General features: G+C 42.1%; 1 protein-coding gene across 3 annotated transcripts in view; it reads right to left on the bottom strand.

Annotated features, from left to right (window-relative positions):
• The window catches only part of Atg5 (autophagy related 5), a 100,649-nt gene that overhangs the window by 32,157 nt on the left and 49,649 nt on the right, over positions 1–18,843 (bottom strand). For 2 of the 3 annotated variants that reach the window (XM_052163929.1, XM_052163931.1), the window contains one exon: positions 18,327–18,421. In XM_052163929.1, coding sequence (XP_052019889.1) covers positions 18,327–18,421 — 95 coding nt within the window. The remainder of the gene's footprint in view (positions 1–18,326; positions 18,422–18,843) is intronic. The other variant, XM_052163930.1, reaches the window with a different exon arrangement.

Raw genomic sequence — 18,843 nt, 5'->3', positions numbered from 1 at the left:
CTCTTGCCACATGCATATGTACTGTAAACAATCTGCATGGACCACAAACAAACCTAAATCCTTGAAACGAACAGACACAATGCCTGTAAATATTACACAGTAGTCTGGCTGCTCCAGGAGCAGCCATGTGCTTTCTGACTGCAGTTGAGGCCTGAGCGTAGGAGAGAGCCACAGCTGGTTCCCAACCTGGATAAAAGCCACAGACAGGGACGTCAAAGAGAGAACTTCAACCTGAGAAAGCGACCCTGCCACGCTGGCCTGTGGGGAGCTATAGCATTTTTTTGATTAGTGACTGGTGTGGGTAGATATATCCCTGAATTCCTTCCATGATGGACTGGGATATAGAACTGAAAGATGAAGGTGTGTAAGGTCCTGTTGTTTTCCCACTGCAGTAGAAACCCTAAGCAGGACAGGAGGGAAACACAACTAAAGTTTGTACTAAACAAACATGTGGTCAAACTGCCTTCTAAATATTTATGCTAATACCTATAGATCAGTGATGTTGTCAGCCTATCACAGAAGCTGTTTTTTGCAGTAGGGAGAAGTCAATGCATAACTGAGACACCTGTATATCTACTTCCAGAAAGCTTAGGAAACAGCATGGAAGAGGGGACAGAAAAATGTTAAGTAGCAGAGGGGCCGAGGAAACACTGCTGCTGGCATGACTGCAGCACACTCTCGACTTGACAGCAGTCATGGCGGCATGGACGGGAAGCGCAGAGCAGCTCCTTCCCAGCTGACGAGCTATTATTAGCCACTGATGGCCACTAGGGTAAGGGCTCACTTTTCTCCAGGTGTGAGACACACAAACTGGACTCAGGGAGGATGACAGGGTGGGAGAGACACATGCTGGAGGTGTGTGAGCAGGGAAGGACAGGAGGAGAGCTTGGGTGGATAGTCAAAGTACATTATATATGTGTGTAAAATTGTTCAAGAATAAATACAAATATTTCTAAATGGATGTGACTCAACAACACTCATGTATTTTTATAAGACACACATAAGATATAAAACATACATATATATGTACATGTATATGTATAAATAAAAAAAAACCTGTGCAGGCTCCAATCAGAAAGAATACAAGCTACTTTTGCTTAGTTTGCATGTGTGTGTGTGTGTTACTGTGGAAGTAACTTGGTCCTTGGGTGTGCTAAGCACATGTTCTATCACTGATCTACACTTCCAGCCTGCTCTGTTCTTTTTTCTTTCTTTCTTTTTTCTTCTTTTTTCTCTTTTTCTGAGACAGTGTTTCTCTGTATAGCCCTGGCTGTCCTGGAACTCAGTCTGTAGACCAGGCTGTCCTTGAACTCAGAAATCCGCCTGCCTCTGCCTCCCAGAGTACTGGGATTACAGGTGTGCGCTACCACTGTCCGGATGCTCTGTTCTTTTAAAACTGATTTTCCTTCTAGCATTCCCAAATGAGTATCTTACATATAACCTACTTGAAAGTATTAGCAAATAGGTATTTTTAAAGTCTGAGTAATTCTACCAAAAGCAACTCTCATATTTACCCAAAAGAAGGAACCACTACTAAGAATCAAAGGCTGGTAATTCTGTTCTCAGCAGACAGGTGTGTGCTCTACATGCTATATGAAAATCACTTATGAGAAGAACAGGGAAAAAATTAGAAGGCAGTTTTCCCTATTGAAACAAATAAGTGATTAAGCAGATTTCTGACAGCACCAAGCTGTCAGCAGCCTGAGAAGCAGCATTCCAGAGAGTGACACTGTACAGTTTCAAAAGACTGAAAGTTCAACAGTGACGAAGATACCAGCTGGCCAGTTGGGACTGCTGTGAACTGTAAGGTTAAGTGACTTAAGATAGGGTTGCTACTGTCAAGGTCATACTAAGCGCAGTGGCAACTCAGGCAACTGGAGTCTGCCCGTCTGTCTGGGAAGGCTGGGGGAGAGTCCTGGGCTTAGTCACTGAACCAGTGTGAGCAGCTATTACCAGCGGTGCTGAGATTCACCTCGCCAACATCAGAAACAAACACATTTGATATGTAGACAGCTTTCTGTTTTGTGGTGTTAAATACTACACACGCTTCTATTTTCAACAGTGGTAACATTTTAAAGTGTCTTACATTTAACATTTGTATCATCAGTCAATTTTTTTAAATGACCTTGTTCTTACTGTTCTAACCAAATTCGCAGAAAGGAGAGGTGAAACTATCAGGATAAAAGAGAAGACATACCAGTAACTGAAAGCATGGTTGGTGTGTGTGTGTTATTGTGTGTGCGCGTGCGCGCGCGCGTGTGTGCCCTGACATGTGCATGGTGGTCAGAGGACAACTCTGAGGAGTCTTTATGTGGGTCCCAGGGATCAACCTACCGCTGACAGGCTTACATAGCACGTACTTTTCCCTCCTGAATCACCTCATCCCCAAATACTGTTTCTTATATCCAAGCAATTCTTACTGAAACTGCTGAGATGGTTTCTTTCACAAAGATGACATATTAATGACTGAGGCTTCAAGGTTACTGCAGATTGTCTCACACATAGGTACAAGCAATGGCATTAATTCTATTTCTAAAATTGATCTTAAAGGGATCAATAGATGTTCTCTCTGGAGACAGAGCAGGCGGGTCCAGCCAGGGGTGCAGCAAGGGGTGCAGGGAACACAGGAGTGACACAACAGCTGGGACAGGGTCCTTCTAGGCTCCACCTGCACCCAGGCACTGGGCAGCACCACAGCCATCTGTGCACCGATCTTGTCAAGGAAGAACTGCTCTGCAGGAAGTGATTTGACTCCTGGGTTTGGAGGTGAGGCCACCTTTTCTCTCCAGTGACTGAGCTGGCTGGTACAGCCAGGAGCACAGGGAACACAGAAGTGGCAGAGAGGCTGGGACACAATCCTTCTGGCTCCATCTGTACCCAGGACCTGGGCTGAGCCACAGCACTCTGTGCCAGGGGAGAGCTGTTTACCCACGGGTGCTGAGACAGGCTTGCAGGCACACAGCAGGGACAAGCACCAGCTAGAGACAGCAGGACCAACTAATATTAGAGATAACCAGATGGCAAAAGGCAAACATAGGAACGTTACTCACAGAAATCAAGGCAACATGGCACCATCCAAACCCAATTCTCCCACAACGGCAAGTCCTGGATACCCCAGCACACCAGAAAAGCAAGATTTGGATTTTAAAATCACAGCTCATGATGCTGATGGGGGCTTCAAGAAGGACATAAATAACTCCCTTAAAGAAAAACAGGAGAATACAGGCAAATTAAAGAATTACAGGAAAGAGTAACAAAACAGATTAAGGAATTGAACAAAACCATCCAGGATCTAAAAATGGAGGTAGAAACAATAAAGAAATCACAAAGGGAAACAACTCTGGACATTGAAAACATAGGAAAGAAGTCAGGAGTCATAGATGCAAGCATCAACAACAGAATTCAAGAGCTAGAAGAATCTCTGATGCAGAAGATGATATAACAGTCAAAGAAAATGCAAAATGCAAAAAGCTCCTAACCCAATACATTCAGGACAAAACGAGAAGACCAAACCTAAGGATAATAGTTAGATAAGAGAGTGAAGATTTCCAACTTAAAGGGCCAGTAAATAACTTCAACAAAACTATAGAAAAAAACTTCCCTAACCTAAAAAAAGAGATGCCCATGAACATACAAGAAGTCTACAGAACTCCAAATAGATTGGACCAGAAAAGAAATTCCTCCAGGCACATAATAATTAAAACACCAAATGAAACAAAGAAAGAATATTAAAAGTAGTAAGGGGAAAAGGTCAAGTAACATATAAAGGCAGACCTATCAGAATTACACCAGACTTCTCACCAGAGACTATGAAAGCTAGAAGATATTAGGCAGATGTTATACAGACCCTAAGAGAACACAAATGCCAACCCAGGTTACTATACCCAGAAACTCTCAATTACCATAGACGGAGAAACTAAAATATTCTATGACAAAACCAAATTTAGATAATATCTTTCTACAAATTTAGTCCTACAAAGGATAATAGAAGGAAAACACCAACACAAGGAGGGAGGGAAACTATACCTTAGAAAATGCAAGAACGTAATCTTCTTTCAACAAACCCAAAAGAAGATAGCCACACAAACATAAAATAACACCAAAAATAACAGGAAACAATAATCACTTCTCCTTTATGTCTCTTAATATCAATGGACTCAATTGTCCAATAAAAAGACATAGACTAACAGACTGGATATATAAGCAGGACCCAACATTTTGTTGCATACAAGAAACTCACCTCAGGCACAAAGACAGACACTATCTCAGAGTGAAAGGCTGGAAGACAATTTTCCAAACAAATGGTCCCAAGAAACAATCTGGTGTAGCCATTCTAATATCGAATAAAATCCACTTTCAACCTAAAGTAATAAAAAATGATAAGGAGAGGCACTTCATACTCAAAGGAAAAATCTGCCAAGATGAACTCTCAATTCTGAACATATATGTTCCAAATACAAGGACACCAACATTCATAATAGAAACTTTACTAAAGTTCAAAGAACATATTGCACCCCACACAATAATAGTGGAAGACTTCAACACCCCACTCTCATCAATGGACAGATCAGGGAAACACAAACTAAACAGAGAAACAGTGAACAGAAGTTATGAACCAAATGGATTTAACAGATATCTATAGAACATTTTTTTCCTAAAACAAAAGAATATATCTTCTCAGAACCTCAAGGTACCTTCTCCAAAACTGACCATATACTCCATCACAAAGCAGACCTCAGCAGATGTAAGAAGATTGAAATAATTCGATGCATCCTATCAGATCACCATGGACTAAGGCTGGCCTCCAATAACAACAAAAACAACAGAAAGCCCACATACACGTGGAAACTGAACTTCACTCTACTCAACGATAACTTGGTCAAGGAAGAAATAAAGAAATTAAAGACTTTTTAGAATGTAATGAAAATGAAGGCATAACATACCCAAACTTATGGGACACAACGAAAGCAGTGCTAAGAGGAAAGCCCATAGCTCTGAGTGCCTCCCAAGAGAAACTGGAAAGTGAATACACTATGAGCTTGACAGTACAGCTGAAGGCTGTGAACAAAAAAGGCTCTAGAACAAAAAGAAGCAAATACACCCAAGAGGAGTAGAAGGCAGAAAATAATCAAACTCCGGGCTGAAATCAACCAAGTAGAAACAAAAAGAATGATACAAAGAATCAACCAAACCAGGAGCTGGATCCTTGAAAAAAACAAGATAGATAAATCCTCAGCCAGACTAACCATAGGGCACAGAGACAGTATCCAAATCAGCAAAATCAGAAATGAAAAGGGAGACAGACATAAAAACAGAGACTGAGGAAATCCAAAAAATCATCAGATCCTACTTCAAACGCCTATACTCAACAAAACTGGAAAATCTAGATGAAATGGACAATTTTCTAGACCAGGTACCAAAGATAAATCAGGATCAGATAAATAATCTAAACAATCCCATAACCTCTGAAGAAATAGAAGCAGTCAATAGTCTCGTCTCCCAACCAAAAAAGCCCAGGCACAGATGGTTTTAGTGCAGAATTCTATCAGACCTTCAAAGAAGACCTAATACCAATACTCTTCAAACTATTTTACAAAATAGAAACAGAAGGAACACTATCCAATTCGATCTATGAATCCACAATTACTCTGATACCTAACCCCAAAACCCAACAAAGAAAGAGAACATTAGACCAATTTCCCTTACGAATATCAATGCAAAAATACTCAATAAAAGTCTTGCCAACTGAATCCAAGAACACATTAAAACAATCATCCACCATGATCAGGTAGGCTTCTTCATCCCAGGGATGCAGGGATGGTTCAATATATGGAAATCCACCAATGCAATTCACTATATAAACAAACTCAAAGAAAAAAACACCATATGATCATTTCATTAGATGCTGGGAAAGCATTTGACAAAATCCAACACCTTTTCATGACAAAAGTCTTGGAAAGATCAGGAGTTCAAGGCCCATACCTAAACACAGTAAAAACAAAATACAGCAAACCAGTAGCCAACATCAATCAAAATGGACAGAAACTTTAAGCAACCCCACTGAAATCAGGAACTAGACAAGGCTGCCCACTCTTTCCCTACCTGCTCAATATAGTATTTGAAGTCCTAGACAGAGCAATTAGACAACAAAAGGAAGTCAAAGGGATACAAATTGGAAAGGAAGAAGCCAAAGTATCACTATTTGCAGATGATATGATAGTATACTTAAGTGACCCTAAAAATTCCACCAGAGAACTCCTAAACCTAATAAACAACTTCAGCAAAGTGGCTGGATATAAAATTAGCTCAAACAAATCAGCAGCCTTCCTATACTCAAAGGATAAAGAGGCTGAGAAAGAAATTAGGGAAATGATACTCTTCACAACAGTCACAAATAATATAAAATACCTTTGTGTGACTCTAACAAAGCAAGTGAAAAATCTGTATAAGAACTTCAAGTCTCTGAAGAAAGAAATTGAAGAAGATCTAAGAAGATGGAAAGATCTCCCATGCTCATGGATTAGCAGGGTTAATATAGTAAAAATGGCCATCTTGCCTAAAGCAATCTACAGACTCAATGCAATCCCCATCAAAATTCCAACTCAATTCTTCATAGTTAGAAAGAGGAATTCACAAATTTATCTGGAATAACAAAAAACCCAGAATAGCGAAAACTATTCTCAACAATAATAAATTCCACCAGAAGTTCCTTCTGGTGGAATCACCATCCCTGACCTCAAGCTCTACTACAGAGCAATAGTGATAAAAACTGCATGGTATTGGTACAGTGACAGACAGGTAGATCAATGGAATAGAACTGAAGACCCAGAAATGAACCTCACACCTATGGTCACTTGATCTTTGACAAAGGAGCTAAAACTATCCAGTGGAAAAAAGATAGCCTTTTCAACAAATGTTGCTGGGTCACTGGCAGTCAACATGTAAAAAGGTGCAAATTGATCCATTCTTATCTCCGTGTACAAAGCTCAAGTCCAAGTGGATAAAGGACCTCCACATAAAACCAGATACACTGAAGCTAATAGAAGAGAAAGTGGGGAAGAACCTGGAGCACATGGGCACAGGGGAAATTTTCCTGAATAGAACAGTAGCTTATGCTCTAAGATCAAGAACTTTCAAATGGAACCTCATAAAATTGGAAAACTTCTGTAAGGCAAAGGGCACTGTCAATAGGACAAAATGACAACTAACATACTGTGAAAAGATCTTTACCAATCCTACATCTGATATAGGGCTAATATCCAATATATACAAAGAACTCAAGAAGTTAGACTCCAGAGAACCAAATAACCCTATTAAAAATGGGGTACAGAGCTAAACAAAGAATTCTCAACTGAGGAATATTGGATGGCTTAGAAACACCTAAAGAAATGTTCAACATCCTTAATCATCAGGGAAATGCAAATCAATACAACCCTGAGATTCCACCTCACACCAGTCAGAATGGCCAATATCAAAAACTCAAGGGACAGCAAATGCTGGAGAGGATGTGGAGAAAGAGGAACATTCCTCCATTGCTGGTAGGACTGCAAGCAGATAAAATCACTCTGGAAATCAGTTTGGCGGTTCTTCAGAAAATTGGACATAGTACTACCTGAGGACCCAGCTATACCACTCCTGGGCATATACCCAGAAAATGCTCCAACATGTAATAAGGACACATGCTCCACTATGTTCACAGAAGCCTTATTTATAATAGCCAGAAGCTGGAAAGAACCCAGATGTCCCTCAACAGAGGACATACAGAAAATGTGGTGCATTTACACAATGGAGTACTATTCAGCCATTAGAAACAATGAATTCATGAAATTCTTAGGGAAATGGATGGAGCTAGAAAATATCAACCCAGTCACAAAAGAACACACATGGTATGCACTCATTGATAAGTGGATATTAGCCCCAAAGCTTGGAATACCCAAGATACAACTCACAGACCACATGAAGCTCAAGAAGAAGGGAGACCAAAGTGTGGATATTTTGATACAGGATCCAAGGAGCTAAAGAGGTTTACAGCCCTGCAGGAGGAACAATAATATGTACCAGCCAGTACTCCAGAACTTCCATGGACTAAACACCTGCCAAAAAGTACACACGGGGGCACCCACAGCTCCATATGTAGCAGAGGACGGCCATTTCAGACATCAATGAGAAGAGAGGCCATTGGTCCTGTGAAGGCTCGATTCCCCTAGAATAGGGGACTGTAAGTCAGGAAATTGAGAAGGGGGATGAGTAGGGTGAGAGGGGATGGATAGGGAGTTTTCAGAGGGGCAATGATAGGGGATACCAATTGAAATGTAAATAAAGCAAATATCTAATTAAAAAAAAGAAAAAAAGGGATCAATAAAAATTGCCTACTTGGTAGATAAAAATTTTTCTGTAATGAAGAAAGAGTTCCAAAGTTTCAGCTCTGCTTCAGTTTCTTCTTCTGTATTAGAAGAAAGGGGATTGAGAATCAGAAGGCTCAGAATGGGTGGGGTAATACATACACGTTTAAACTGAACATGACTTCAAGTGAGAGGCAATGACAGGCTCAGAAAACAAAAGCAATGAACCCAACAGCCATGAGAGAGAACAGGCTCTGTGAGAGGCCCGCTGGCTGCCTACATTTCTGGCCTCCTAGTTTCCAGATGGATGAAGCCAGTGAGTATCAGGGACCAGAGCATCTCTTAATGATCTCATCTGTACATAAAATATGAGCACATTGGGAATAAACACATGTACAATAGTTCAAACAGTGTCTGGTCCTCAAAAATACAAAATAAATGTTAGCAATTACTGTTATTCATATATAATTTGCTTTCCTTACAAACTTTTCCCCATAGGAAGTAATTTAACTCTAAACCATCTGCAATTACTAAGTACATTAAAAACCTGCTGTGTTGGAGTGCCCCCTGCAGGCCTCAATTTATATACTTATTTTACAAGGAGCACAGAGAATGTAAGATTTAGGTGTGTTTAAAATGGCACTGAAATCACTATTGAAGCACTCCTAATGGTAAGACTCTGTCTATAACAGCTATTAAGATGCAAAGGGAGATAATCCTTTTCCTCAGCAGACTCCTAAATACAGAAAATCTACACACACATCAACAGAAGGAATGAGGGAAAATAATAAAAACCACTGTCTGCATTACATGCAAAAGGTAAGATAAGATAGAAGGCCCGAGTTCAGTCGGGCAGCAGGTAACCCGCTGGACACCGGGCAAGTCAGTTGTATGCCAAGCTGTCTTATGCCACAATCAGTGTAGGAGTCTGACTCCTAAAAGCAAAGAATTACGCTATATACAGCACAGGTGAAAGATTAGCCAGAGATGGTGAGGGGAGGTTAAGGCACCGTAACATGAGTGCCTTTACCAGGCAAGAAAACCAAACAGAACAGTTTCAAACAATACCACATGATTTAGATACTAGATAGCTACATGTAATATCAAATTAACATCAAAACAAATACAGCCACGGCAGGCCAAAGGCAACCCTGGCTACAGAGCAAGAGCCAGTCTCCAAACCAAAACAAAAGCTATGGCTTGGAGGGAAGGGAAACATGGTGGACGATTCTACAGGAGCAAGTTCTGGGAGGAGGACCGGGTGAGATGCAAATGGAAAGATGAGATGAAAGGCAGGGTCTTCTGAGACATAGATGAGTGAGTCAAAGAAAGTGAACAAAACTTATTCCAGAGTACGGCGTCTGCCAACTTGCAGGGAAAGAAACAGGAAACAGAAGCACAGGCTTATGGTGCTTGTGGTGGCAACTACAAATACAGCAGAGCACACGCAGCCTCATGCTATGAACACTGCTCATAAACACAGAAAGCCTGACAAAACATTAAAATAATTTGCAACGAAAGTATGCTTTAAGAGAACTCGACACAGAACTGACTTGCCCAGCCCACAGCTAATAAGGTAGCATCTTTACCTCTTTCCATACCAAACATTCTCAAACATTTACAGTGAACCAGACCTATGTGATCCACAGTAACAAATTATCATAATCATTATTTTTTAGATGAAGATCCAGAAATGAGGCATAAGTGCCCAAGTGGTTCTCAACCTTCCTAATGCTGCAACCCTTTAGTACAGTTCCTCATGCTGGGGTGATCTCCAACCATAAAATTACTTTATTGCTAGTTCATAACTGTAATTTCACTACTATTATGAATAGTAATGCAAATATAATATCTGAAATGTAGGGTATCTGATGGGGTTGTGAACCACAGCTTGGGAGCAGCTGGCCTCGTCTGTCCTGGAACTTGCTTTCCAAGCCTGAGATTGCAGTTCTGGACAGCTTGAAACCTCTCTGTTTTAACCACTGCCATTCTCCAGTCACTATTTCAGATTTTCTGGGGTGGGGGCATTAGTTCTAAGCTGGAAGTTTGTAGGGAAGGCGGTCCCTGATCATCTAACACAGCAGACTTATTCTTTTTTTTTTTATTGTTATTTTTTTTATTCGATATAATTTATTTACATTTCAAATGATTTCCCCTTTTCTAGCCCCCCCCCCACTCCCCGAAAGTCCCGTAAGCCCCCTTCTCTTCCCCTGTCCTCCCTCCCACCCCTTCCCAGTTCCCCGTTCTGGTTTTGCCAAATACTGTTTCACTGAGTCTTTCCAGAACCAGGGACCACTCCTGCTTTCTTCTTGTATCTCATTTGATGTGTGGATTATGTTTTGGGTATTCCAGTTTTCTAGGTTAATAACCACTTATTAGTGAGCGCATACCATGATTCACCTTTTGAGTCTGGGTTACCTCACTTAATATGATGTTCTCTAGCTCCATCCATTTGCCTAAGAATTTCATGAACTCATTGTTTCTAATGGCTGAATAGTACTCCATTGTGTAGATATACCACATTTTTTGCATCCACTCTTCTGTTGAGGGATACCTGGGTTCTTTCCAGCATCTGGCAATTATAAATAGGGCTGCTATGAACATAGTAGAGCATGTATCCTTATTACATGGTGGGGAATCCTCTGGGTATATGCCCAGGAGTGGTATAGCAGGATCTTCTGGAAGTGAGGTGCCCAGTTTTCGGAGGAACCGCCAGACTGCTTTCCAGAGTGGTTGTACCAATTTGCAACCCCACCAGCAGTGGAGGAGTGTTCCTCTTTCTCCGCACCCTCTCCAACACCTGCTGTCTCCTGAATTTTTAATCTTAGCCATTCTGACTGGTGTAAGATGAAATCTTAGGGTTGTTTTGATTTGCATTTCCTTAATGACTAATGAAGTTGAGCATTTTTTAAGATGCTTCTCCGCCATCCGAAGTTCTTCAGGTGAGAATTCTTTGTTTAACTCTGTACCCCATTTTTTAATAGGGTTGTTCGGTTTTCTGGAGTCTAACTTCTTGAGTTCTTTATATATATTGGATATTAGCCCTCTATCTGATGTAGGATTGGTGAAGATCTTTTCCCAATTTGTTGGTTGCCGATCTGTCCTCTTGATGGTGTCCTTTGCCTTACAGAAACTCTGTAACCTTATGAGGTCCCATTTGTCAATTCTTGCTCTTAGAGCATACGCTATTGGTGTTCTGTTCAGAAACTTTCTCCCTGTACCGATGTCCTCAAGGGTCTTCCCCAGTTTCTTTTCTATTAGCTTCAGAGTGTCTGGCTTTATGTGGAGGTCCTTGATCCATTTGGATTTGAGCTTAGTACAAGGAGACAAGGATGGATCAATTCGCATTCTTCTGCATGCTGACCTCCAGTTGAACCAGCACCATTTGTTGAAAAGGCTATCTTTTTTCCATTGGATGTTTTCAGCCTCTTTGTCGAGGATCAAGTGGCCATAGGTGTGTGGGTTCATTTCTGGATCTTCAATCCTGTTCCATTGATCCTCCTGCCTGTCACTGTACCAATACCATGCAGTTTTTAACACTATTGCTCTGTAGTATTGCTTGAGGTCAGGGATACTGATTCCCCCAGATTTTCTTTTGTTGCTGAGAATAGTTTTAGTTATCCTGGGTTTTTTGTTGTTCCAGATGAATTTGATAATTGCTCTTTCTAACTCTGTGAAGAATTGAGTTGGGATTTTGATGGGTATTGCATTGAATCTGTATAGTGCTTTAGGCAAAATGGCCATTTTAACTATATTGATTCTACCGATCCATGAGCATGGGAGGCAGCAGACTTATTCTTAAGCAGAGCACTCAGTAGAACCTTTTGCACTTTAGAAATCATTAACAGGTATGCGCCAGGCATGCGCACCTTCAATTCTGGAGACAGAGCTCAATGCCAGCACATGGCAAGTTACAGCCTGGTCAGGGCGACAGTGAGAGACACGGTCATAAAACAGCCCTCACCCCAGTCACACAAGAACAGCATAGCCCGAGGAAACACTTTATCTTTGTTTTCTCCAAATTTCTACAAAATCTATTTATCAAGCCTTGGAGGTAGCAGAGATGCCCTCTTCAGTACTGGCACGTCGGCCTATCATATGACCTCCCCCACAAGGCAAGGAGCACACTGCACTGCTGTGGTCAGTATGAGCTGTCCCCAGGAGGCCGGCCTCTGGGCAAGCCTGTGGGGTTTACGTGTTCATTACACTGACTGAGGTAGGAGCGGCAGCACGAGTTCATCACTCTCTATTCCTGACTGTGGATGTGACGCAATCGGCTGCCTTTACTTTCCCACCATGAGGCACTGAACCCTAGAGCTGCTAATCGAGTCGGATAAGCCTTTCTCCTTCCCAAAAGGTTACTTTACATGACAAGAGAAAACTAAAACACTAACAAGTATTTCTTAAAATTAACTTGCTCTTGCAACAACTTGGGGAATATTTGTTCCAAGAGACCCCACGTCAGCCAGAGCTTTCCAGTGGACCTGCACGTCATGTCATCAGCCTGGGGTCACAGCAGCATCGTCATTACAGGAAGGGACAGAATGTGGCCGAGGTTTTTCTCAGAAAACTGTCATTTGTCTGTCCTAATTAGACATCAAGCTTACTCAGTAAAAGAAAGTTTTTAAACTTCATAGCTACTAGGTGACAATAGCAAACAAGTTAGCCAAAAAAAAATTGAATAGGAAAATCTAGAAACAAGAAACTGAACTGATATGAAAGCCCCAACACATCGATGATAATCTAGAAGAAACAAGACACGGAACAGAAACATCTGTGGTGACCATATCTTCACATAAAAAGTAAAGCCAGCTTATACACTGGTTGTTTGAATACTTTAGCCATGCAACACCCACACCCATACACACACAGACACACAGACAGACAGACAGACAGATACACACACACACACACACACACACACACACACACACACACACACACACACACACACACACACACAGAGCAGGGAGATGTACTTATTCTAGGCATTTAAGGGATCTTTTGAAATTGTCAGATGAGTATACAAATTAGAACCCAAACAAGAAAATAAGGAAATAGGCTGACAACAGAAAAACCACACAAACACTGGACTTGAGCAAGCTAGACAGGAACGTTTATTAAACTATTTTTTAATACAAAGAAAAATTTTAAAAAACCAATGTAAAAATAATTAAAGGAAGTAGAATGCATTTTATGAAACAAAGGAGATTATGAAGATAAAGAAATAGAGCTGAGCATGGTGGCTCATGCTTGTGATTATAGTTCTTAAAAAAGAAGAGTTTAAGGGCAGCCTGAACTATGCAGAACAAGGCTAGCCTAGGCTACATGAGACCTCCTTACTCCACCAAGCAAAAGAAAACATAAGCCAAGTCACAGCTAAAACACTGAAAATTGAAAGCTAAAGTTAAGTAAAAATAATTTGCAGGGCTGGAGAGCTGGTCTGCTCGTCCAGAGGACGGGGTTCCCTTGCCAGCACCTGTGTAGTGGTCTGCCACTGCCCAGAGCTCTAGCTCAGGTGGCCTAGCCCTCCTCTGTCCTCACACAGCACCATGGCGCGCACACATGCAAGCAAACACACAGAGACACACACACACACACACACACACACACACACACACACACACACGCACACGCACGCACACAGACACACACGCACACAGACACGCACACACACACGCACACATACACACACACAGACACACACACACACACACACACACACACACACACACACACACACACACACACCTTAACAAACATAAGCAAAAATAAAAGTGAACTAAATACTATAGTAAATAAGTATACTAAGTAAGTGATATAAGCCATGAGAAATAATTCTAGTAACATAATTCTAGTCATATTAATCTAACATAAAGTGGAAGAGGCCTGTGGGAAAAGGGCTGCTCACCAGTACAGTCAAAATGAATTACAAATTATAATATATGTTCTCTGGAAATAAGTTAAAACTAAATTTTAAAAAACTATAGAGTTTGCTAAGCAGTAAGGACCTCTTCTTGGTCTCCAGTTTCCTGGCTAGAGGTAACGGCAAAATAGTAACTGAAATACGAGGCAGTAAGAGGACAGGGAGGCGATTTTTCACTACCATGCAGTGAACTAGAGGAGAGTCGGAAAGGAAGCAGCAGGGTTTCTGTTGCTCGGAAGAGAGTTACTCTTGTTTGTCTATGTGGCATGTGCCCCTGAGCTGCACACAGGGAGTCATCACTTGCCACACATTTTTGTTAAGAACTTCAGAAAACTCATTGATCCCTGAAATCTGGCCCCTCCTCAGATTAGGAAGTACAAGTTAGTCCCAGCCAACCTAGTTTCTGACTAAAATCACGCACTATGAAATCCCTTAACTATTACATTCTTAAAGGTTTCACTGCATCACAACAGAAGTAGACCTGCTTAAGTAAAATTGGCAAGCAAACCTCTCAATCAAATGAAGACATCAACGAGGCTTTGGTGATGTATGAAATAGATCATCTGAGTGTCCTTAGGAGCTAGGCCCCGTTTCCCAACCTTTCTTTATTGTTTAAAACTTAACCCTGTAAATCCCTCCTGGGAGGAGTGTCAGGCAAGCCGCACAGCATGAGTGACTGAGTGGCTGGCAGCTGTGCAGAGCATTAGAGCCCCTGAGGACCCCCGTTCGCTATCTGACAGCAAAGTCCTCAAGGCAGGAACCTCTGCGCTTGTGGCCTAATTCTAACCCTTGCTGCCCATCCCTCCTAACCCTTGCTGTCAGTGTTTCCTCCAGCTACTCAGCCCACCACCCTGCGGCCCACCCCACCTTGCTCAATACTGGACACGTTGCTTCCTTAGGGAGGCCTTCCTGCCTCCTGTAGGCCACAGCAGGCCCAGTCCATCTACTGGCATCTGCCTTACTGCACTTATTTCTCCTCTTCCCTGAAATCACACTTCTCTGCACTCATTCTGTAAGCAGTGCAGTGCAGCAGCGGCCGGTACAGCAGAATACCACCACCGGACTTCAGTGCACAGCTCGGGGTGGTCCGTGCCACACCAGACAAATAAGAGGCTGAGCTTTGTTAGCAAACTCGCTGTGCAGAAATGGTTAGATACCCTGTGCTCCCTGAAGACAACATGCTCACAACATGCTGCTGCCCGCAGGGCTCAAACCTGATGTCTAGAGGCTTCAGCCTAAGTCAATGTTCAGACCTCTCCAGGCCATTTCACAAAGCCTCTTGAGGTAGCCTCGTTAATACCATCTACTTACTTCTGCACTTCTAGACAACATTTGGCTACATGTTGGAAACACCTCTTGTCATTAGTCTCATTTCTAGAACACTGGCTCACACTGAAGCACCTGGAGTTCAGGGACACAGACCTGAAACTCACACACTGACTGCTATGTAAATGACAGAGAGCTGGTGTGTGACACCACTAGAGAATTCTGGAGGAATCTGACTTTTACCACTAAAATTCTGTCACTTGATGTCGCTCATTCTGAGTCCCTGATGAACACCACTGCACATGGAAACCAGCGCCGGCCATCTCTGCGGAAGCCCAGTGTGCGAGGAGTATCACCAGTCACGGAAAGTCAGACTGCGATTGGCTCATCTGGCCAAGCTACATTCAAGTTGTCTCAGTCACTGTGACAATAATGTTGCATAAATAAGATAAGCTTAACTTATAAACGAAAAATAAGTTGTTGACACATCAGACCTGGGTCTGGCTGCTAATTCTCATTCCTTTTGAACTCTCCTGGGGACAGGACACGAGTCTTCAGTGTGAACTGATATTTTAGCAAAAATTATTCTTTGTCTATTAAACATGGGCTTCTGGGCTTTCTTTAAATATTCTTACTAACGTAAAGTTGTGTGTGTGTGTGTGTGTGTGTGTACTGAATGCTGCGTGAGTAACAGCTCACCTGAGAGCCTATTATAGTCACTAGAAAGTAGAAGCCAAAACCTGATGCTACTACTAAAAGATAATTGGGAACAAGAAATGGAGGCCCCATTTTCCTTTGGTCAGGGTATAAAAGGAAAACTTAAAAATGTAAGAAAGAAATGAAGAAAGTAAAGATACAATAAATTAACAAAAACTATAAATCTAAAATTTTGGTATTTACTTACATACCACACTTTTTATTCAGATTTGTTCAGATTCAACTCAAAACCAAAATGGAAAGGAAGGAGAGCTTGTAAAGCCACCAAGAAGCAACGGCTAGAGCGCCTGCCCCTTCCCTGCCCCCACAGGGACGGGCGGGTCTGCAGGAAGCATGGCTCTCTCACCGGGCAGCCAGGTCTGCTGAAGTCACTTCTGAGAACTGTAAGTTCCCACTTTCTATCTGATGACAGAATTGTATAGAAGCCATCCTCTCATGCCGGGGGGTGGGGTGGTGGTGGTGGTGGGGTGTGCACACCTGCTATGCCACTGTGTGAAAGCCTGGGACTTCCAGGTCAGGCTAGTCTACAAAGCAAAGCCTGTCTCCAAAACAAAAGGACAATCTCTTCTCCGTCCCCACACCACACGGGTTCTCCACACACCTTCTCCACACTGGACCCCTCTATGTGATGATACCAAAGCACGAGAGAGAGAATAACCTGACCTCACAACTGTCCCTTAAACAAAATAAAAAAGGAAGGCCTCTTCTCAGACACATGCACTGTGGACAACAGATTTGTTAAATTATATTTCACAATCTAGACACTCTGTGAGGCTGTGGAACACCTGACAATAAGTTACTAGAAAGCTCATGGCATATGAAAATGAAAATAAGCGTTAACAGAATTTACGAGGAGGGCACTTTTCTAGACACTGAGTATGAACAGAACACTGCCTTTGCAAACGTATAGACCTTTGGAAATAACACTGCAACACTAACTCCAGGTACTCACACTTTCAATTTCCACTAGTAAATGATTTGTCAATACTATCAATACAACTTTTACAGTGTCTGCAACTGGATCCAGAACCTTGTGCTTGCGAGTGCCTAGCACTAGCACTGAGCTGCACGTGCAGGGCGGGCGGGGCCTCAAGGGTTATTTAACATTTGCCACTCACAAGCCTAGCTTTACCTCGGCTCAGTTTGCTGTAAGCCTGACTACCAGACACGGTCTACAGTCCTGACGACTCGCCATCGAGCCTTCTCCTCAGGTGCAGGAGCAAACACTGACTTAGCAAACTCCAAGCTCCTTGGCAGGACAGGTGATCTCTGTGACACTTCATCCTAGTTTATCACCAGCCACCACAAAGCAGGCCTGGTGTATGTATGCTTCTGTCAGGAAGCATGGTGCCCAGGACCCATCTTGAGCAGAAAAAAAAAAAAAAAAAAAAAATCAGTAAAAACAAAAAGTCTAACAGCAGTACAGTACTAGATCAAGTGTGACAAGGATGCCGCTTGCTTACAGTGCTGTCGGTGTTTTACGTAGGGAATACACGTCACACAAACTACACACTTCTACCACCACTCACATGCACATGATCCTGGACTGAGCAGGCTATGGGAAGAGAGTGACGAGTCCGAGGCCAGCAGGGCTCTTGTAGGACACCCTGTCTCAAAACCTAATCAAAAAGGACTTGTGGCTTGGGATGCAGTTCAGCTGACAGAATGTTTGCCCAACATGCACATAGTTCTGGGGTCCCAGTGTGGACCCAGACACGTCGGGTACAACCACAGCACTTACAGAGGTGTATGTTCAAGGCCAGCCTTCACTGCGAGTTCCAGGTCAGCCTGTGCTACCTGAGACTCTCAGCAAAACACACTTCGAACATGTTATCTTCATGTGTTATCTTAGGGTTACAGGTAACCTGTAGCACAGAGCAGAACCAGCAAGTACAGTGGACATAGGCAGTAGCAACTAGTGCTCAGACACTGTAGCACAACCTCCAATTCTCCTACCAGCAGAAGACAGGTTTGAAAACCCTGGAGGCAAACTTGATGCAGGTAGGTTCCCATATGACACATGCTTCAAGATAATATCCAAAGCTTTTAAAAATATTCATAATGTTATTTCCTACCTGATATATCCTAAAAGGAATATAACGAAATCCATTTTCTTCTGGAGGATATTCCATGAGTTTCCGGTTGATGGCCCAAAACTGGTCAAATCTGTCTGAAAAGATATAAATTCCGTTATTAAGAATGAACATCATAACAGATTAGCTCATAAAAAGACACAAAAGTCTTAACCATTCAGAAGTTTCTGAAAAGCATTAAGACATTGTTTACAATTTTTTCTCTTAAAGGAAAATCTGAAATTATTCTTTAACATCCTTTTTTCCCTCCTAAGATAAACCCTCAACAGGTATGTGACTACTTCTGCTATTAAGGCAAAGGCCAGCAGAAGAGTCAGATTGACTCTGGTCTAACCTCTGCTGCTAATCTATAATAAACTTGTGCAATTTAAGTATTAGTCAGCACTTATATAAACAGTGTAGAAGAGCTTAAAGAAAAGTGGAGCCTGGTGCTGGGGCAAAGTCTGTATAGAACTGACCTTGAAAGCACCAGAACCCGAGTTCAGCCTCCTGGAACCTA

Source organism: Apodemus sylvaticus, chromosome 19 (genome assembly GCF_947179515.1).
Source record: "Apodemus sylvaticus chromosome 19, mApoSyl1.1, whole genome shotgun sequence".
Taxonomy (NCBI): Eukaryota; Metazoa; Chordata; class Mammalia; order Rodentia; family Muridae; genus Apodemus; species Apodemus sylvaticus.
This window is presented reverse-complemented; position numbering and strand designations above follow the sequence as displayed.